We start from the raw sequence: 22526 nt of genomic DNA, 5'->3' as shown, positions 1-22526 counted from the left end.
TGTAGTGCGCAGGTTTGTTATTACCCTGAAATAGAATAGTTTTCTGATAGCATACTGTTAGGTTTACAATAATTTAGATTAAGAAGTATTAGCTTTACAGCTGAATACAAGGCATGACCTGTGGCCTAGCAATGCAGCTGACCACAAGGCAGATTGATAGCTAAGCCTTTGCTTGTGTCAAGTAATCATTTTAACTGTATTAAGCATTTTCTGAGTTAAAAGCAGCAAGTATCTCTGTGTCTGTGTGCTGAAAAATCAGCTACAGCAAGAAGTAAGATAAGACAGGGAAACCATTGTTCTGGGTGCACTGGTTGTGTCCTTGAGAAGTATCTACTACTGTGTAAGGTTTTGCTAACATATTATAATGTTACTGTTACTTAACTTTTAGCTTTTTAAAAAGTGCTAGTTTAGCTTAATAGAAATATGCTGTTACAAAGATTTGAAAAACACCGCCCAAGTATTGCTTTTTTTTGTTAACCATGAAGTCTTGCCTTGTTGTAATAAGTATAAAAGATCACCTCACCCTTAGGGGGGGGCCATTTTGCCTTTTGCTGGCTTTATGGTCTTTGCTCGAGCAAATAAACAGCTGTCTTTCTTTACCCGCGTTGTCTGTCAATCAAATTACAGCTAGACAACGAACCTTAGGGAGGTTTCTCCCACCACAGAGGGAAGAACACCAGATTCTTCACCAGCCTCATTTCTACATCTGTGGATGACATCTGAAAGGTCACATCAACGACAAAAGAATTACCTACTCACTAGACTCCCTTACAAGTTCCCTTGCTACATCTTACCCTACCTATTTTCAGAGTATTTTGTTTTACTACCACGGTAAGGGTGATCATATACCTATAATTGGTGAAGATCTTGTGAGGGAACAGCTTCAGAGGCTGGATATCCACAAGTCAGCTGGCCTGGATGGAATGCACCCAAGAGTGCTAAAAGAGTTGGTCAACATCATACCACAACCAATGGTGAGGATATATGAGAACTTGTGGTGCTCAAGAGAGATTCCTGAAGATTGGAAGAGGGCCAACGTGGTGCCTATCTTCAAGAAAGGAAGGAACGAAGATCCAGGGAGCTACAGGCCAATCAGGTTGAACTCAACCCCTAGAAAGATCTTTGAAAAAATCATCAAAGAAACCATCAACAGGCTAACGGAAGGCAACATTCTGAGAGATAGCCAACATAAGGCTTTGTTGCAGGTAGGTCTTGCCTGACCAACCTCATTCCCTTCTTGACTAGGTGACGCATCAGCTGGACAAAGGAGAAGAGGCTGATGTCATATATTTAGATTTCAAAAAAATCGTTGACTTGGTTTCTCATGATGTCCTCATGGTAAAAATTGGGGAACTCTGGCCTCGACAACCTTACGGTCCAATGGCTGGGGAACTGGCTCCGTGGTCAGACCCAGAGAGTGATAGTTGATGGAACCAAGTCAACATGGTGCATGGTGACCAGTGGCAGCCCCAGGGCTCAGTACTCTTTAATATATTCATAAATGAATAGGCAATATTCATAAATGAATAGGCAGGCAATTCAGGCTGACCTGGACAGGCTTGCAAGGTGGGCAGATCAAAACCTGATAACACTCAACGTGGAGAAATGCAAGGTGCTCCACCTCAGAAGAAAATACCCACATCACACTTACAAACTCGGCAGTGCTACACTCACTAGCACCACGATTGAAAGAGACTTGGGGTCATGATTGACCCACAAGATGAACATGAGCCACCAATGCAATGCCGCAGCCAGCAAAGCAAATAAAACTCTGGCTTGCGTCTACCAATGCATCTCAAGCAAGACCCAAGAAGTCATCCTCCCACTTTACTTGGCCTTGGTGAGACCGCAGCTGGAATACCACATCTAATTCTGGGCTCCACACTTTAGAAAGGATATGGAGAAGCTTGAGAGAGTCCAGAGTAGAGCCATGCACATGATTAGAGGTCAAGAAAACAGGCCTTATGAGGAGAGGCTGAGAAGCATGGGACTTTTCAGTCTGAAGAAGGGAAGGCTCTGGGTTACTTGGTGGCAGCCTATAATGTACAAGGAATGCGCATCAGGAACTGGGAGAACGTCTGTTCATCAGGGCACCCCAAGGGAAGACAAGGTCTAACATTCACATACTGCTGGAAGACCATTTTAGACTGGACATAAGGAAAAACTTCTTTACCATCTGAGTCTCCAGAGTCTGGAATAGACTCCTCCCAGAAGTGGTGCAAGCACCTACTCTGGATACCTTTAAGAAACGCTTAGATGCTTATCTTGCTGGAGTGATCTGACCCCAGCTGACTTCCTGCCCCTTGGGCAGGAGGCTGAACCTGATGATCTTGCGAGGTCCCTTCCAGCCCTAATGTCTATAACATCTATGAAATCTATGAAGCTCTAGGTATTCCAATACAAACCTCAGCAACATTAAAATGAGTGGCCAGCCTATTACTATAGTTTCTTCCACACTTTCAACATTCTGGGACATCCACAAAACCTACTGAACACATATTGACTCATCACATTACCACCAGGGAACATCTCTCCAATGTTCTTAGAATTGTTGGGTAGGTTTGTATCTTATAAACTAAATCAGAAATGCATTGCATAAGCTTTCACAAGTAGCAGGCTTACTCACAGTATGTGATAAAGTAAGCCCATTACTTATGAAAGCTTATGCAATGGATCTCTGATTTAGATACTCTGTAAGGTGCACATCCATTCTGCCTTCCACCTGAGTTTAGACTAACATAGCTAATTACCTCTCTCTCAGGACTGTTGCTATCACCTCATAATCAAAATAAAAACTTTGCAAGCTGTAAAATTAAATCCCTTTCTCTTAACCCTCTTCTGCTCCCAAAACTGCCTCTAGGGTTTCACTCAGGACACAATCTTGACCATTTCAGGACAGTGCCCTAGTTACAGATTTCACAATCACATAGGAAACTAAATCTCATAAGTTTCATTTTTCCAGTGGATGTAGATGCTTTTGAAAAATGTTACTCTGAATCTTCTTTCAAGTGGCAGATCCTTCAATCTTCTTTTGATTTAAAATATGGCTGTTGATATAATTATTCTATGTTATGTAGGTGCTGTGTGCAAGAATCTGTCCTTTCACTGTTTGGAATCCAACCCACTCACAAATCCTTTCCTATATGTGGCAGTCTTATATTTGGGTTTGATGTGGCTCACAGCTCTGTCCTTGTCATCTTCTCCTCTAGCTTCTCCTTCTGATAGCAGAAGTTACATAGGCAGAATCCTAGATACCATTTCTACATAGATGATGTCAACTTTATACTTTTCTATCAGCTATCAGGCTTCTTACATTGTTGCCCCTTAGAACACATTTAAGACCACCTAAAACCAAGATTACCTTATCATCAGCAGGTAACTCTTCCTTGTTTTCCTGGCTAGGTTGCCTGCTTCTAATCTCTATTATGCAATTTATTACCAAATGCTTAAAAAATCATGTAGTATCCTCTTCTCCCCCATTACTTCTCTCCTTAACTTTAATCCTGAAGCCAGTTATCTTGTAATTCTGAAAGTACTTTCCAACCTCATCTGCAAATCTGGCAATTATGACCTTATCTTGGTTTTGGCTCAGCTGAAGTTCCTGTTCATGCTTTTAACTGTATTTGCAACTACTTAGCTCCCCTTCCTGAGTTCTAGGTCTAAAATGTAAGAGAATCAAGAACACTACAGAATACCACAGTCTCAGGGAACTAAGACCACATTCACTACCAGCTTCTGTGGCTCCCAAGCTACCTAAGCCAAAATATCTGTTTCTGAGATACAGGGCATATCTATACATTGCTGTATAGCGACACTGCTACAGTGCCATGCTTCAGTACAGGTTTCCCTTGATTTATGCGGTACATGCGTTCCTGGAGAACGGTGTGTAAATCGAATTTGTATAATGCAAACCCACTTTACAATGTAACAAATAGGGATAGGTTCCAATGGCGGTGAGGCTGGAACTAGGGAAGGGGCAGGGGGAGGGGTGCTGCTCCCGGGGTTGCACAAGGCAGCAAAGCAGAGGGAACAGAGCAGCACTCACCCCAGCCCCGGCTGCTGTGGCACCGGAAGCAGCCAGCATCCCGGCCACTGGCCAACGCCAGTTGCGTGTAGCCACTGGGCTGCACCGTGCTCTGAACCGCCTGGGGCTTTGCCTGTCCCCACTCACCCCAGCTCCTGCTGCAGCAGCCCCGGGAGTGACTGATGCCAGCTGCCTGCACCAGGACACGACACAGCCCAGGAGCAGAGGTGAATGGGGACAGGCAGAGCACGGTGCAGCCCAGTGGCTGGGGGCAGCAGGCTCTGGCCGCTCCCGGGGCCGCTGCAGCCAGGGCTGGCTTGAATGCCATGCCCCACACTGCCCAGGGCTCTGTTTGTCTGCACTCACGCCAGTCTGTACTGGGGCGGCCCCAGGAGCAACCAGCACCAGCTGCCTGCACCATGGCATGGCACAGCCCAGGAGCTGAAGTGAGCCCAGGCGCAGGGGGACAGGAGAAGCACAGTGCGGCGCAGCAGCTGCAGGCAGTTGGTGCCAGCTGCTCCCAGGGCCACTGCAGCCAGGGCTAGGGTGAGTGGGGCCACAGCCCTTTCCCCTCCCCCCACAGACTTACCTGCTTGGGTGGCTGGGGGGGGGGGCCCTATGCTGATCGCATAAAAGCAAATTTACCTCGCATATAACGAATTATGGGTCTAAATATGCTCATCGCATAAGAGCAAATTCACATATAAAGAACTTGCATAAAATAGAGGGAAACCTGCACTTCCATTTGGAAGTGTTAAAGCACGGTGCAGTACCACACACACAGTGCATGGGTAGATTTTGCCATTTTGTTGCTATAGCAGCATACTATACCCACAGAGCTTGCCACTACAGCAACGTAACTGGCAATCATATGTAGATACATGTGATCACTACATTGCCACAGCATGCCATACGGTGACATAATGCATCACTACATCAACATCTGGTGATGTGTAGACTGCCTCTTTCGTACCCACTAGCTACCCCACCCACTCAATTTTTCCTAACCCTGGATTCCTTATGAATCTTCACTTTTGCCTCTTCTCTAGAACACCTTCATTACCTTAAAATTTTACCTTAAAGTTCAAGTATTTTCAAGCAATTATGTAAAGACGCTATTTAAAGGTATATAAATTGATTACATCCCAATGATTCTGTAACAGGTCTGAGAAAATATCTTAAAGAGTACATATTATAGCAAGTGGTAAGTGAGTTTTAATACTGAGCAGTAGAACAATAATTTACCTTTTAAATTTATCTCTTTTGTCCTTCAACTCCTCTATTTCATTGTGTGTAAAGAGATCAGCAATACGTGTAACAAGGTTAGCATTGATACAGTTCATGTTGCATGGAGTTGCTACAATAGCATTCATATTTTTGTGGCAATAAAGAATACATTTTTCTACCTGGGAAGAACAGAAGGGATAAAGTGACAATTAAAACAGTGATACATAAGCTTGTATCTGATACCTTCATGTTAATATTAGAAATTAATAATAGGATTTAGGTAATTTTTAGCGTTAGAGTTACTTTGCAAGACTGGTTTAACTCATATCTAAAAATGCAATGTAATGGCTCAGAAAGCAAGTTACAGTTTGTCCACATACCCCAAATGCAACTCTGATCTAATTTGTGCTGTCAATCTTGAAAGTTTTTATAGCCTGAAATATATCTCCTGATAGCACTATCTTCAGGAAGCTCTACCCATATATTGATGATAACCAAGAACTAGACAGGCTATTTCTGTTGTTAAAATGATGTGAATGCACCCAATGTATCTTTACCAGCAAACCTCATTATTTAGTTGCAGTGACAGTTGAAACATGAGGATGTTGCACATTCAGTTCTGAATACCTTCTTTAACTTGTTTACATGCTCTTTATCTCTACTTTAGTCTTTTTTCATTTGTGGTTACTGCTATGTAGCAGAGAGCCATAATGATCAAGTAACAGAACAATCTGAATATGTGTAGTAGCTTAATAGCTTGTGCTTTTAAAACCTGAAGTGAAATGAAGTGAAACTGCAGAAGTGGGGGAGGGGGAACTCCATCAACACAGAGTTATTTCTTTTTTTTTTTTCCTATGCGTATCTCCAAGCAAAGTGAATGGGAATTATATGAACTTAGAGAACTGCATCCTAGACGACAGACACATTATTTGTGTACGACACAGAAACACAAAAGGAAATGTATGGTTTCTGTAAGGCAGTCTTTGCCTTACAGACAATGAGATTATTTAACTGTTTTGAGCTAAATTTTAGGATTTGTGCCCCTTACCCTTACTAGTACCTTGCTCTAAAATAGTCCCACTGAAATTGATGAGACTATGCAAATAGTAAATTAGTACTTCATAAGGGCAAGGTAACAGAGCAAGGTAACAAATGAGATTTCAAATTCTTTGGGACCTTGGAATATAAACTTCTCTGTATTTATGCTGCAGTACATATACTTTGAATGACAGGCATGAGATTTCTGCCAAGCATTTGCTGGTAAATAGTGTTCCTATGGCACTGAATTTTTATTCTCTTTCAAATACTCACTAATGAATCCATCTTCAAAAATTCAGAAGAAATGAGAATTGAAATAACATTCCCAGGTTCTAAAAGGGAGGAGAAATATTAGAACAAGGTTTAGATTAAAACTTATTCCCTTGAATTGATAATGGAAGACACCAAAAGGCTCTTTGAAAGAGGGTACAATGTACCAAACCAGTACTTATTATTTCATTTTCCAAAATGCACCACACTCACAAACTTGAGAAGTAACATTTTATCCCACCTATTTAGATAAGACTAAACAGTTATATTCCCACACACAGTCATCCTGTATTATGTGCATTCACCCTATCCTTACATTCCTTAATACAGTTTAACAGAAGAATTTTAACAGCGTAAATACTGTTCCAGCTAAACCACTTGCTAACAGTCTGGGTGGTGGGCACAGATAAAACCAAACCATGTTAAACCTTGATTAAAAACTGTGCCTGACAAGGAACAAGATAGGGATTTTGTAACACTATACCAATGATGCAATGGTTATAACGATTCTCAAAACAGCTGCTATAAAGGTGTTGCTCAATATGGGACACAGTACAAACATTGGAAAAATCTGTTTGATTTTCAAGAAAACAAAACTATTCTTGAGATCAAAGAATCATGAAAAGGGCTCAAAAGAGAAATGATAGGAAGTAACTGGTAAGGGAACTAGCCTGGTCAAACTAAAAGTCTTCATGTTAACATGTTCTTTTTTTTAAAAAAAAAAAAAAGAATGGCTCTAACAAAGCAGTGCATCATCTAAGATTGGCACGTCAATGTGTGCTGGATGAAATGGTGTTTAAACATGATTACCCAACCAAAATGGAAAGGCTACTGCAGCAGACTGTACCACTGGCCCCACCCCAGCAAAGCACTTAAAGCACATGCTAAACTTTAAGTGGGCAAATAATTCTTCACTGGGATGACGCATGCAAGAGCCAAGCAGGGACATTATTTTGCTGCAACAGTGCACAATTCAGTGCTTCAAAATGAACTTTTCAAATGTGTTCAAGAAGCTTTAGATCTCATTTAAGCCCATTAAGTTCCCCTCACTGACTGCAATGCGAGTAGCGTCTGACTTCCAATTAAACCCTGTAAATACAATTTTCCAAAAGTTCCTATGAGACTTAGGGCTTGCTTATATAGCTGCAGCACCTGGTCCTGGGGAGAATGTGGCTGATTTTGCCCTACCCATCACTCACTCCAGAGCTGGAACTTGAGCAATGAGGCTACTCTGAGTTTCCCACTGACTCCTCTAAAACCTGCTGCAACTGATGACTTACAAGCAGACACTGGGGATATGCCCAATGTAGCCCCACTGGAGAACTTCTGGCTATGGTGCACCCCAGTGGATTTGCATGGGCCAGATATGCTCAGTCCCATGCACCCCAGAACACACTGCTGCCATGGTATAGAAAGCAGGATTTAGATGCCTACCGTATACATACTTTTCAAAATCTTGTTCACAGCTATCAAGACAATGACTGTAGGACTGCCTGACTGTGTTACATTTGCATGGACTCTTTTTTAAGTCTCCCACTGTTGATGTAGTAACGGTGAGATCCCTAATGTAGATCAGTCACTTGAATTTTAAATCCACCATTGTCTAAACTAGTACAAAGGAGGGCTAAATGAACTTGTACAAAACAGCAGCTGCCAGACCACATTAGTATTTCCACTGTTTGTCCTGGATTCACAAAGCTGAGAGCACATTCTAGAATGGCCAGAATGGACATTGTTTTGTCACCTTTTCAGCAAGTTAGTGTTTCTGACCATGGAATACTTGTCTTAAGAGACTGGAGCTGAATTAGGAAGTGTTATTACCTTCCAGACAGTACATAAGCTTTTAGTCTGAAGCACAGATCAGACACTGCAGATAATGAACCTGCGGCAAATGAACAGTAGGTTTGCTTTTACCTAAAATGGGCATTTCATACACCTCATATTCCTTAGTGTTCCTTTTAACATATCTTATCAACCAGTCAAAGATGTGAACATCACAGTGAAATGAAATGCCCCCCTCTTCCCAGCGCTGGGCATCCACTGACAGATATTCAGCAAAGTACTTCATTTCGGAAATCAAAAGGTCTCGAGGACAAATAAAATCTTCCTTCAGGTTTTTTGCTTCATCACATACGTGGATCACCATATTTGGCCTTGATTTAAAAACAAACAAAAAAAAAATGAAACCACACATATGGGAAAAAATGCAACACACACACGAGACGCAAAAAACAAGATTAGGATTGGGAACCAATATGAATGTAAAAAAGTAATCCATAGAGACTCCCACCCAAAATCTGAGTAATTTGTCAAAACTGTAATCTTCCTCATTTAAGTCAACTAAAGATCCTGTATACCCAAGTTCTTGAAATATGTACTTTAAAAATTAAAACTTAATTATTTAAATTTCAGTTAACTTATATTGTTCGAGACTTGTAGTGTCTTGCATTTTCTAAATACAAGCCAAGCTTGTGTTCTGGGATGTATGACCAAAACCTCAGTCATAGCAGGAAGTGTAGTTTAATGGTTAAACAGAGGTATTGAGATTAATGGCTTTTGAGTTCTAGCCCCAGTTTTGCCTCTGGCTCATAAGGAGATGCATTAAAAAAAAAAAACTTACCTAAATTCTGTTCATCCTTTTTCAAATTAAAGAGAGGAAAATAAGTGGATACACTTGGCTAAAGAGGTGTTGAGAAATGTAATTAATTTATATAATGCTATAGCATCTTCCATATGATTAATTTAATGTTTTATGATTTACCAATATTATTTAAATTATCTGCTTCTTAATAGCAAGTTCAAGCTGAGCGATAGCAAAAACCTTTCTTCAAGGTAAAAGATACCAGCATGAGTCACAAGTTTGAGATATATACCGTGACAGGTGTCTGTAATAATTTATTTGAAAATGAACTGCACTGGCATAACACAACAGCTATTTAAATGCATCAGATAAGTGGCTTGCTTGTTTGTTAGGCTATGATATCACTTCTTTCTTTCTTTCTTCTTACTTTTTAACACTAATAGAAAAACGTTACATTTACAGAACATAATGTTTAGGCTACCAAATTTCACAACCTCACTTTATCAAGTTATAATTTATTTTAAAGTATTTTAATTTTAAAAGAAGTAATTTTAACAATTACTAAACACTTACTAAACAATTACTAACAATTACTAAACACTAAAATTTTTTAAATAATTAGAACATGAGTTGTCTTTCCAATGCAATGTGAAAGAACTGTGTATTCTAATAGGAACCATGAGAATGTACTTCTGTAAAGTGTTCATAATCTGGCACAAGGAACAATAAGTTTTTTGCAATTACTGAAGCACTAAAGGTGAAGTAGGAAGTTCCCAGCCCTATTTTTTCATAGAAGTATATTAATTTACATAGTTCAGACTGCCTCCAAACACATGTATTGACAAAACTTACATTGAGTTAATGCTTGCATAAAACCTTAGGCTGAACAGAGGCCAATTAGTGTTAATAAAATGTCTCACTATTTGGTTATTTTAAAACTAAGTCACAAATAGGCCATCCCGGAATTTTTTCAGTAATTTTCTTACCAGTGGTTTTGTACCAAGACTATCATTATCACAAATACTGGCAGTGGTAGAAGTGCTGGTAGAGACCAGGAGCAGGTACCTGACTGATAATATAACGGTAAGACATAGAACAAAGGTTATCTTGCAGAAGACATAGAAACCCCTACCTGATTTTCACTAGCATTTCTACCACTGACAGCACTAATGGAGCTGCACAGATGACAAATGGTGGGAAAACTGCTGAAAATGTTATGTCAACAACTTTGCAGAAGCGTTTCTGTATAAGTAGAGGATAGTATAATTGATTTTAGCTTTCCAGACAGCAAACAGTCTTCCTACCCTTGAGTTTCTTCAGTGTTTTCTCCGCCTTTATGTGCAGGATCTTTCTCAGCTTCTGACGAACAGTTTCTTGTGGAAGCTACACTGGACCTTCCTGATAAACAAGAAAAAATGCATTAGAATTTGAGTATAAATTCAGACTCCCATTCACCATTTCTAGCATTAAAAATGCACTGCTCGTTCCTGAAGTGGGGAAGCTGTCACAAGTTACTGACTTCGTAAGCTGGTCAAACAGAAAATTCAAAGCAGCAATCTGGGTGCAATTACACTGGAAAAAACAAGAGAATCAAATCCTTTTAGACACAAGAGTCAGTGTATAGCTTTTGCTAAAGTCAAGGGTAACTGGCCTTTACCTTTGACAGGCTTTCTTCACAAATGCATTGCATTTAAAAGTTTCCCTTGATTTATGCGGGTTCTTTATATGTGAATTTGCTCTTATGCAATGAGCACATTTAGACACATAATTCGTTCATGCTTATGTGATCAGCATAGATGCCTCCCTGCCCAAGCAGGTAAGTCTGTGGGGGAGAGGAAAGGGCCGTGGCCCCACTCACCCCCGACCCTGGCTGTAGTGGCCCCGGGAGCAGCCGACACCACCTGTCCACACCAGGACACAGTGCAGCCCAGGAGCAGAGGTGAGCAGGAACAGGTGGAGCACGGTGTAGCCCAGTGGCTGTAGGCAGCTGGCGCCAGCTGCTCCCAGGGCCGCTGCAACCGGGGCTGGAGTGAGTGCTGCGCTGTTCCCTCTGCTTCCTCCCCCAACTCACCTCATGCCCCCCCCCCCCCCCCACCCCCCCCCTTCCCCAGGCTCATTCCCTCCTTCCCTCACCACCATGGGAGCCTATCCCTATCTGTTACACTGTAAAGTGGGTTTGCTTTATGGACATTTGATTTATGCGCCGTTCTCCAAGAACGCATGTACAGCATAAATCGAGGGGAACCTGTAGTAGGGTTTGGATACAAAACACAATGCAATCAGTAAGAATCTTTTTGAAGATTCTGGTGGGCTTTGGATGTTATCCACCTTATATTTTTCATGGTGACGGAATGATCTATCCATCCTATTTGGAAAGGCCTCTTGAAAAGAAAACAAATCTGTAGCATTGTTACGTAGAATTTAGAGAGATCACAGTTTTATTTAAATAGTTAATAGAAGGGTTTTCCAGAAGAATGTAGCACAGGGGTTGATGACCTATGGCCAACAGATTGGATCCAGTCCACGAAGCTAGGTCAGCTGCGATTATTCAGTGATGGGAGATGTCAGCGGAGCTTCTGTAGGAGGCCAGAATGTGACTGTGGGGCACGTAGTGAAGGGCAGGAAGAGCAGTGGCAGCAGGGGAAGCAGTGGTGGTGCCCAGGAAGAGCAGTGGCAGCAGGGGAAGCAGTGGTGGTGCCCAAGACTGGGTCAGAAGGCATGACTTGTCTTCAGAACTAGCTCCCTTCAAGAGGCCTGCTGCTCCAAAAGTTAGAAGATGCCTGCTGAAACATTCTCATAAAAGCTTCCCAGTTACACATGGAGGTCAGAATTTTACGCTAATACTGCTAATTGGCAGTTTCCTAGACAGATGAGCATGAGGCACCCCATGCATCCCAAGAGGGATGGCTGAACATTTCAGATACAAAACTTCTATAAATCTGGCTTTGATGTCTTTGAAAAGACAAAATGTTACTGGTACTAAGAAGAGCATATGCTGAACTATAGTTTTCTATACTTTCAGGTATATCCCACAGCTTTTTTCCAAACAATTATATCTATTTACAGGAGAAAAAGAAGTAAATCTGCATTAATGCATTATTAATTTTACATCAAAACTTCGAATTTTCAAGAGCAACCTTTTTTTAGCTCTATGTACCAAGTACTCCATGGTTGGTACTGGTACTTTCAGAACTGATGAAAGATTTGCTACTGTGGGAGAGTGGCTGAACTCTCAACTTGGCAGAAAAAATCTCAGTCAATCCCATCATTTTATGGATGACATTTTGGACTTGAATTAGTATTAGAACTCCTAAGAGGAGACAGGAATTGCTTACACTGAAGATACTGGGCAAAATTCTGTTCCTCTGCTGCTACTTGAGTGTGTTCCAAGGGGTTAAGTTTGCCTTAAAATTCAAAATTTAGTTAATAAGACTGCTCATCATACATAATCCGAAAAAGAATCCAGCTCACAATGAACTGTCTGTGAGGAGGTGAGTACTATTTTAAAATCTGATATTTTTTTACTACTACTCTGTCTAAACTAAAACAAATGAAAAATTAATACATTAGGATATAAAGCTGCTGAATTAAAGACTACATACTGATGGAGTGACTTTTCAATAAGTCTTATTTCTGTAACTTCCAAGCACCTCTCAAATATTAATTCATTTTACATGTGTAGTTGTTGCCTGAAAAGGCACAGCGGTTAAGTGACTTGCCCAAGGTCACAAGGGAAGTCTGTTGCAAGCTGAGACTAGAACACAGCTTCCTAAATTACTGAGAAAGAAAAAAAAAAAGAGGATTTCCATAAGCAGAGTCAGAACGGCTACTGCTACAGAATAACTTATCCTGTTATTTTTTAGCTTCAAGTGTGTATTCAATTAAGTGTACATGCAGAACTTACACATATAGCTCTAAACTTAAAGGAGCATTTTCACTGTAGATACGCAGTAAGCAATCTTCGAACAGTTACATTTTGGCTAAGTTTGTAAAAACATTTTAAAATTAACAGAATGTGTATTCAGGATATCTGTTTCAGGTTTTAGACTTCAGTTGTTTCCACTGTAGCAGCATTTGGACAAAGACAGAAAAGCTATTTTTAACTCAAAAGGAAAATGTTTCAAACAGATATAAGTCATTGAAAGACAGGTCATAGTGGAAAAGTTTTGCAAAATTAAACATTTGCTACTAGCATCTAAAATGGTAATGTATGAATCATGTTTTCACTACTGAAGAACTGCAACCCTCTAGGGAAATACAACTGTCAAGTTTCATAAGGTAAAACAAAAATATTTGATAATTAAGGACAAGAGGTTAAGTAGTACATGATCACTCAGGGCTGTCCAACTTGGAAGCAGCCAGGGGCAGCACACCCTATGGGACACAGCCACGGCTGTATGCCACGTGAGCTGCATCAGAGTGATCCACGGTCCCCTGGGCTGCACACCCCAGAGATGGCCCTCCGCTGCATCGCGTATCCATGACCCCCCACCATGTACTACCTTCCAATGACCCCTCCCCACTCCTGCACTGCGTACCCAAAATCCTCTGCTGCATTGTGCACCCACTCCCCATAGAACCCCCCACTACACTGTGTACCTGAGATTTGCTCTGCTGCACAGCATGCCCCACGCTCACTCGACTATGCTGCCATGCCCAGCTGCTGCTGGAAGCAGGGAACAGGGTGAAGAGGTAGAAAGAGCCCAAAAAGTCCAGCCACTGTTGTAGCCAAAGCAATGTGGGGAGCAGCAGCAGAGCAGCAGCCTGAAAGAGTGATGGCAAAAATTTAACCCCTCATGTGGTTCATGAGCTGCCAATTAGACACCCCTGCAATAGTTAACTGAAAAACCTGGAGGCAAGAATGTAATTACCAATGTTAAATTTGGATCATGACACTATAGCTAATATTGACATTTTGGAAAAATGTAGCACCCTTTAAGACTTACAGTTGATCAAAACCTTTGTGATATACCATCAGAAAGAACACCTCTGATGCTAAGCTAAATACTAGGGGCATGGTCCAATTCCTTCTATGGTGAGTGCAAGCATTCTTTCCATCAGCTACAAATAGCAGGTGGATTTGGCCTTTAATTGGGAGAGAAATTTGTGATTTAAGAAATCAAACTAAGTTCCTGCCATTTGCTTTTACTTCAGAGATTTTCTTTCCAGAATACCTACATGTCCTAGGACCACAGCTTGAAATGGTTGCAATGTTTGTCAGTTTTGACATTAAAATATTTGAAGCTACAAAACTGTAAAAAGATGTTTCAACATTATAGAAATATTTAACATAAATCTGAATATATTATGCCGTTTTAAAAACACAAATTATAAAACGATTTGCATATGAAACATTAAAGGCATTGACTCTATTTTAAATAAAGTGGTCTAATTTATACAGGAGTATTTATGTTCATCTTTGCTCTTTTGAAGCTTGTTACCTACTAATGCTGATCATTACAAAAAATATACAGTGATACACCTAACATTAGAGTCAGCATCATAGGACTTACTGAAAAACATACCAGTAATAGAAATTGAATTTTTCCCAGTCGGAGGCTCTTGGAAATCTCCCTGCAGGTCAAGAAGTGAGGATTTGATGTATGTAGCTAGGGTTTCAACAGGACTCCCTCCAGTAGCCATGTACTGGTTGTCAACAGGTGAACTTCCACTGCTTTTTAGTTCATCAAACCTCTTTGCACACTGTCAAAGGATAAAATGATGAGAAAATGAGGCAGATATTATTAGTAACAGTTTCTAATACTTAAAACTGCATCATCTAATATCCGAAAGAGTGATGTTTTATTTCCCAAATAAAACGCCACTCAAATTAAATGATGAAAGCAAACTGGAAGTTTTTACTTGGATTTTATTGTTTTATTCATTTTGTTTTAATACAGCACAATTTTAATTTTTTTATATGAATGATCTCCAATTTGTATCTAACCTATCAGACACAGATTTCAATATCGGTAAGGGCCTTGTTCCTACAAACATTTACACAGGATTAACTTTATGTACATGGGTTGTCTTGATGAGTTCAACAACCTAACAACAACTCTCAAATTCACACACAAGTTTTGGGAGATGGTACAAGAGCTCTGCCAAAGCCTAATGGATTCACTAGTCACATGAGGTCATACAGACAAATCCATCCTGGCAACAATTCTATGTATCAGAGATGTTTTGGTGTAACACATGGTAATCAGACTTCTGATTGGGATAAGCTTTTGCTGGGCAAAAGTTCCAACTAGGCTTGAACTCCCAATCATTTTGTGCTCTGCATAAAGATATGGAAATGTACCATTCTTTACTATACACTGGCTTTACTCCATAGTAAAGGTAGAGTGGAAAGAGGGTTGCCAACCCAAGAATTGTTTTATATTTTTTAACTGACAATTTGTAAACTTTTTACTGACAGCCAAATGTTTTTATTGATATATTTAACATTATATAAAACATATCAGTAAAATGTAATTTCTGCCAGGTCTTGCCCTGCTGCCAGGCCCCAGTTAGAAGGACTGGGTTCAAATGTACAGGGTTAACATCAATCATAGTAAAAAAGTTTGACTGCTAGTAACAAGTTTGCAGTAAAAACAAACAAAAAGTTTCTTGGGTTGGCAATCCTGCTTGACTGCAGTGATGGTTTTACACTGAGCTTCCTCCCCACCCCCACCAGGGACCCCATACTCACTCCTACACCCTCATGCTCCCAACTACACCTGACTGTCCGGCCCAGCCTTACCCCCGCCCCATTCTGGCATTGACCCCCACAAAGAAGCTTACCTGCAACCCAGTAGTATTACAGCCAGCCTGGGACATAGCAGCACCAGCAGCACGGGTGCTTGTACACATGTACACATAGCAGCACCAGCAGCACGGGTGCCTGTACACAGTGACTGTTGTCACTATATACACGTGACAAAAAATTGTCATTTGTGTGGCTTAATGGAATCACACATTATACATGCACCAGTTTGGGGAGTTTAGATGAGCTTGCATTTTTGCAAACTAAATAATATTCAGATGTAGTTTAGTTTGCACCGTTGCAAATTGCAACAATGCAGCTGTCAGTTCACCCCCCCCACCCCAGCTGAGACAGGCAGTAGGGCTGTGTGAAGCTTTGGTTGCCGAGTCAATTCAGTGGAGATCTGGCCCAATTCGGTGGCCGAATCTCCAAATCTGAAGTGAATCAGGATACCCTTTGATCTCTCTGAATCAAATCAGAACCCTCCAAATCAATTCAGAGAGATTCAATGATTCGGCCATAGACACAGCTTTAAATGTTTTTTCTATATACCTTAAGGTACCAGGTGGCTCGTCAACACTAAGATGCTGGGACGGATGGAGCATCCCACAGGAGTGCGGGGGGGTCCCCAGTATGCTAGCGGTGGACCCGGAAGTGGACCAGAAGCAATTCCAGTCCACTTCTGGGTCCGCTGTGGAGCGTCCAGGGGATCCTCTCACCCCACCCCCCAGCTCAGTGACTGGTGCCTCCTGGGCCTGGGGGGGCACCCAGGGTCGCCCCGCAGCCAATTGCCGAGCCGGGGGAGCACGGGGGGAACCACTGCCAAGTATGTTCTATCCGCCCCACTGTCACAGCATTCACAAGCTGCGCCTGGTACCTTGAAGCATGTAGAAAAAACATTTTAAGCTGTCTCTATGGCTGAATCACTGATTGAGAATCAGCACAGAATCTTCAGATTTGGATTTGGCTGAATCAAATCGGGACAGTGATCCAAATTGCCGAATCAAATCACTGCCCCCAATTCAGGCTAAATCTGAATCAAATATGGCCCATTTCAGACATCCCTAGCAGGCAGGTTCCACAGAGAAAAAAAGATTGGGCCCCTCTCTGCTTCAAAGCAACAAGAGCCTGCCCCACCTCTCCCATAGCTGAGGGAGGTGGGGTGGGGGTGAGCTGCCAGTGGGCCGCAGTGCTTCCCTCTGAGGTGGTGGTACCCCTAGGGCTACTCAGGCAGGCTGCTAGCAGGCCAGGTGCTGCCCCAGCTCGGAGGCAGCACCTGGCCCGATCAAACTGTTCCAGAAGCCCACCCACTGGAAACCCACCAGGCGCTGCTTCCTGGGCAGGCTTAGGAAACACTTGGATCAGGCTGGGTGCTGCCTATGAGCTGGGACAGCACCTGGCCCGCTAGCAGCCTGCCCAGATGGCCCCAGAGGGCACTGCCACCGAGGAGGGAAAAACTGCTCCCCCACCCTTCCCCCTGCAGCTCAGGGACTGCTTGGCCCACTGGCTGCTCAACCCCCAAGTTGTGAGCAGGCTCCGGCTCAAAAATAAATAAATACATAAAATTGGGCCCCTTGGTATATAACATGATGGAAAAACTGAAACAGTGGGTTTCAAATAAGAACCCACTATTTCAATTAAGCGGGGCATAGAATAAAACCCCAAGGACTAAACCCCCATCACATGTACAAGCACTCCACATGGCTAAGAGAATGCTCCCTGCAGGGAGGGGCTGCACTCCTACTTAGACACCAGGTGGCACTGCTGTGCACTGTCTGTCAGAGCTTCAGTCAAGCTTTGGCTGCTTAGTGTTTTTACTGGTGGCTAAATTTTTGTATGGACTTTACTGATAGCCATTTTTAGTCTGATTTTTTTTTACTGACAGCTTGCAACCCTGGGTAGACACATGAAACATAACCTTACACTGGTGTAAGTCATTCCACTCTGCAGCAAAGTTAAGGCTCAAAAAATAAGGAGTAACTATCTACACACTTGTATTCCAGTTGAGTGTCAGCTCCACTAGTCAGTTTCATCCCCAAGTAAGATTTATAGACTACAAACTGGCTCCCTTGCCACCTAGTGGCCAACTGCTATAAGGCCACTGGGAAAGCTGGTTGTACATCTGTTCCTTACTATGGAGAAAAATCCAGGGTAAATTACTCTGTGGTTATTTTGTCTTGTATCCGTATCCATGATTTTATAGCAATATTTATTAGCTATGCTACATTTGTGAGCCACCATATTTGATTAAGGAGTTAATAAAAAAAATGAAGTCTGTTTGCTTCTTTTTCCAGCTACTGAGAGTCACAGAAACAAGTGTAAGAGACAGTGTAAGACCTTTTTATTAAAGCAGGCTTTTAGCAGGCAAGGTGAAGCTGTGGTTATTCTTTGGAGAACAGTTTTATTATTGTTTTATTATTTTACCTACTTATATGAGCTTTGTTTTCGTAAACTGCCCTGAGCCTTTTGGAGATGGCAGCATAGAAATCAAATTTTTTCTTGCCTCAAAAATTGTTTTGTTTTGTTGTTTTAAAAAAATAGGTACACACAAGCTATCAGTTTAAAATTAAGTCATCATTAAACTGTTTTTTAAGTTCACGTAGCTTTATAAAACTATACTCCTGTTGTCTCTTCCTTAACCTAATAAAATGCACTTCTCTTGATAAAGCATTCTTTAAACAGACAGACTAGGTTAAAAAACAAAAGTTACCTCTTTGGATGTAATTCCTGGAACTAGCCTTGCCACACTGTCCCAGTTGATAGGCTGAGGTACCCCAATTAAGGAATAAAGGATCATGTCCAAAACCATTTTATTATTATCATATGGAAAATTATTGTTTTCTGAATATCCGCGACTCATTTTTTGCCGCTAAAACCTAGGAGGGAAAATATAAATATTTAATGTGTGCTTTAAGTGCTCATACTTCATAGCAAAAATTGCATAATTAGTTACAATTCAATATATATTAATTCCAGTGCTGTAAGAATGTACTATGAAAATGACTGCTACAGTATTGAAATCAAGCATTATACTACTACTTGATAAATCTGAAGTTTTAATATTTTTGTCCCTAGATGCTATCAGAAAGGACACTTCAAAAGGAAGCATCTCACTAAAGATGTTTAGTCTGATCTCTCATTATTAGAATTAGTCATCATAAAACAACAACAACAATCTAGTTTGGTTTAAGATTTTTTTAAACACCACATTAAATTATAGCTCTACTTTAGAACTGAGATTTTAGAAGTGTTAAGGAATCTAAAAAATAAGCAGATAACAGGAAGTTATTCTGAGCATATTGCAATGAGTCAGTGCAGTCTGGCATCTCAGTCTAGCAAGACAAAATTATTCCTTAGTAGAGATCCAACCTAAAGTGTTGCTTAATCATTTTCCTTCCCTTGAAGTATGAATCAGTGACTGTCAGAAAAAACAGCAAGATGGCAGGCACCCTTAATTCTAAAATCCAGATTTAAAGAAATGCAGTTGATTCCTCTGCAAAGTAAAAAGCAACAATATGAATATTACTAGCCAACTGCCCGTCAAGAATGACGGATTTCAAAGGAGTGTTTACATGGCCCCCCCTCGCTCCCCGCTCACACTTGGGAGCTGACCATGTAAAGACTCCCTCCACTGCCGCCTCCTCCTCCTCTAGCCTCCAGCGTGGGGGCTCCCTCCCCCACCTAACTCCTCCCCTGAGCAGCACGGCTTCCCCCACCGACATACCTCCCTTCCCTGCTCCTTTCCCACCCTCCCTCCTGGCTGTTGGTAATAAAAGTTGTGGGGTGCATGTGTACACTGCCAGGCACTGGGGGGGAGGGGGGGGGGCACGTTGGGGCAGGTATGCAAGCATCGGGCATGCTGCCCTGCCAGGCACAGGGGGGGTGTCGGGGCCAGGCAGCAGGGGGCACTGCCACTGTGATCTCTGCTGTTTGCCTCCCCCTGCCCCGCGCCTGTCTGGGCCCACGCCAGCACAGCCAATCGCTGCCCTCTTGGCGGTGCAGGCACAGTTGACAAAGTGTTGCGGACAGACACACAAACAGACTAGGCCCTTTTTATACTTAGAGTTGGCAAGACATTTATTTTTCTGAATAGGTAGTAAATAGGAAAAGGCAGGACTTGGGGTTTCATGTACTTACTCTACCAATTATAATAGATACCCTCAACCAAACACTGTGTCATGATGACAGCTGGTACACAGGGGGTGCATCTACATGTACGCCCAACTGCGCAGCAACAACTATGTACTCCATTGATTTTTTCAGGTATGTCATCAAACATTAAATTTTTTTAGAAGTTTTTACTGGTTAAAATATGAACAACATAACTGAAGGTGAGTTTAGGTTGTGGGGAAAGGAGCTCACTGAGAATATGTACTTAAACAGAACCAAACTAGAATAAATGTTAAACTTGGAGTAGCCATCAGAAGAAAACCACTTAGAGAGAAGATTATATTTTAGGTTCAGTAGATGCTTTATTTCAAAAGGCAGGAGCTTAGATGGATCAATGTGATGCTTTAATAATACTCTCTAAATGAAAGCAATAGCAAAAACCAAAACCAAAACAAAAAACTGCCAAATTGACAGTGAGTGCCAGTTGTGATGGCACCTCTGTGACAAAGATATTTCTTCATTAGGGAAGGGATGGGAACCAGTATTAATTTATATGTGATAAATGTTCAGCAGTCAAATGGTAGTTATGAAAGGGATGACAAGACCAGATCTGAACCAATGAAAAAAGCAGAGCCTGCATTTTATGCTATATCTACTCTGTCCTTTACCGGTGGTTGAAGGGCAGTGGCATAAATGAGTGTGAATTAATAGATTTATCCTCTAAAAGAAAAATGAAAAAAACCCAACCAAAATGTGTTTTATACCATAAGCTTAATAAAAATATATTCACTATTACTATAACATCCCCACAAAAGTTATTTCTATGGTATGACTATACTATATACTCAAGTACAGAAATAGAGGGCAAGTAGTTATTTTCCATTTATAGGACTCATGTAATTTAAAGGCACTGAAACTACAATGGTCTTAAATATTGTACTAGTAACAAACGTACAAATCAGTATTTCACAGATTGTGAAACAACTCAGCAGCACAAAGATGACTGGTACTCTAAAATGCAGTGACATTTCCAGAGAGGCATGAAGCCTTTGTCTCTCAAATCCATACTTTCCTATTTTAATATTTACTGGCACCTTGATCTGGCTGCTGATGCATATCATACAGGTTTCTTCACTACAAAATACCTAGAGACTAGAGCCTTAGCCACACACACATTAAACAGCATAAGCAATGACAGAGTGGATGTCAGTATGGGGATGGCAGAATGAATTAGATCAATAAGGCCCCACCTTTTTCCCCACCTCAGGTCAGATGGACAGTCCTCAGTCCCTCTGTGGGCCAGATCTGGCTGATGAAGTGAGGCCTAATCCAAACATGGGCAGAGGGGGCAGATCAGAGAGCAGCCCAGCCCCCAACCAGGTGTTGGGGGGGGGGGTGTGGGGCACAGAAGGCAGTATTACTTGCCATTGCTTCCCAGCCACCAAATTTCCCAACCCGTGAGGGGCACTGTGGGCCAGATGCTGTGGCTCCGCAGGCTGCATAAGGCCCATGGGGCAGATGCTGAGCAGCCCTGAATTAGACCAACCTCCCACATCCTTCCTTCTCTGTCATATGACATTGACCTACCTGGCCCCATAGAAAACACATCATCACACAACCAAATAAATACACCTACTTAAATATAAATGCGCAGTTATCAAATACAAGCGCATACTGCTGTCTGAACTAAAGCCTCATTGTTTCCATATAAATGCAGCCCAGTATCATTCCCAGGAGACAAATGAGGAGCTTGCATATCATATGTAGGCAGGATCATAAGAAGTCTCATTCTTTACTTCCTATACTAGGAGTGGCATCGTGGTCACCATTGTGAGGCAGCTTTGGACAGGACAGCCCATGCCATTGTGCCACCCTTCAACAAATCCTGCAAAAACCACAGCACAAGCCGCATCCAGGGCTATTCCCTTGGCAAGCATGGGGATCCAGTGCAAGAGCTGAGAGATGGACCAGGACTATAATGAGCACGGTGCCTTTCTAACCATGACATTGCACCTTCAGCTCTGCCCACTCCACCGAGTGGCCGATTGAAAAGAAAATTAAAGCAAACAAAGCCTGCCCCTGAGATAATGCCAGCAGGGTGCAACAATTCAAAGTAATAACAATAACACCAACAATAATAATAACAATAACATCAATAATAATGGATTAAGAAGCCACGAGGTGCAACCAGCAGGCAGAAAAAGAGGGTTGTGGCATGCAAGCATCCCCAGCTAAAGGGGCAAGATCCCAGATTGAAACCTCCCCCCCCTTTTATTTATTTTGTTTGTATTCTGGACTATTTCAGACAATTCAGTCTAATGAAACAAGGGAAAAGGTGGGCGTGTCGGCCACCCCGCCCCAAAGCTTTGCTTTTAAATGTACCCAGAGAGAAACCCCAAGCGGGGCGCAAGGGAGGGGCACCTAAGTTTGCATGGGCGCTGCCTTCTGCTGGACCCCCGGCCCCTACAGCACCCCGCCAGGGCTGGGCAGGGCAGGGCAGGGCAGGGCAGGGCAGGGCAGGGCAGGGG

General features: G+C 42.0%; 1 protein-coding gene across 2 annotated transcripts in view; it reads right to left on the bottom strand.

The window, feature by feature from the left end:
- KIAA1841 (KIAA1841 ortholog) overlaps positions 1–19535 on the bottom strand; it is a 46812-nt gene extending 27277 nt beyond the window's left edge. The window contains exons 1-8 of one of the 2 annotated variants that reach the window (XM_025192171.1): positions 19501–19535; positions 19258–19381; positions 18599–18764; positions 14654–14843; positions 10445–10538; positions 8474–8712; positions 6563–6621; positions 5270–5430 (exon numbers count right to left, since the gene is read on the bottom strand). In XM_025192171.1, the coding sequence (XP_025047956.1) occupies positions 5270–5430; positions 6563–6621; positions 8474–8712; positions 10445–10538; positions 14654–14843; positions 18599–18748 (893 nt within the window). In that variant the 5' untranslated portion in view covers positions 18749–18764; positions 19258–19381; positions 19501–19535. The remainder of the gene's footprint in view (positions 1–5269; positions 5431–6562; positions 6622–8473; positions 8713–10444; positions 10539–14653; positions 14844–18598; positions 18765–19257; positions 19382–19500) is intronic. The other variant, XM_014525810.2, reaches the window with a different exon arrangement.
- Between the last annotated feature and the right edge of the window lie 2991 nt (positions 19536–22526).

This window comes from Alligator sinensis, unplaced genomic scaffold (assembly GCF_000455745.1).
Source record: "Alligator sinensis unplaced genomic scaffold, ASM45574v1 scaffold219_1, whole genome shotgun sequence".
Taxonomy (NCBI): Eukaryota; Metazoa; Chordata; order Crocodylia; family Alligatoridae; genus Alligator; species Alligator sinensis.
This window is presented reverse-complemented; position numbering and strand designations above follow the sequence as displayed.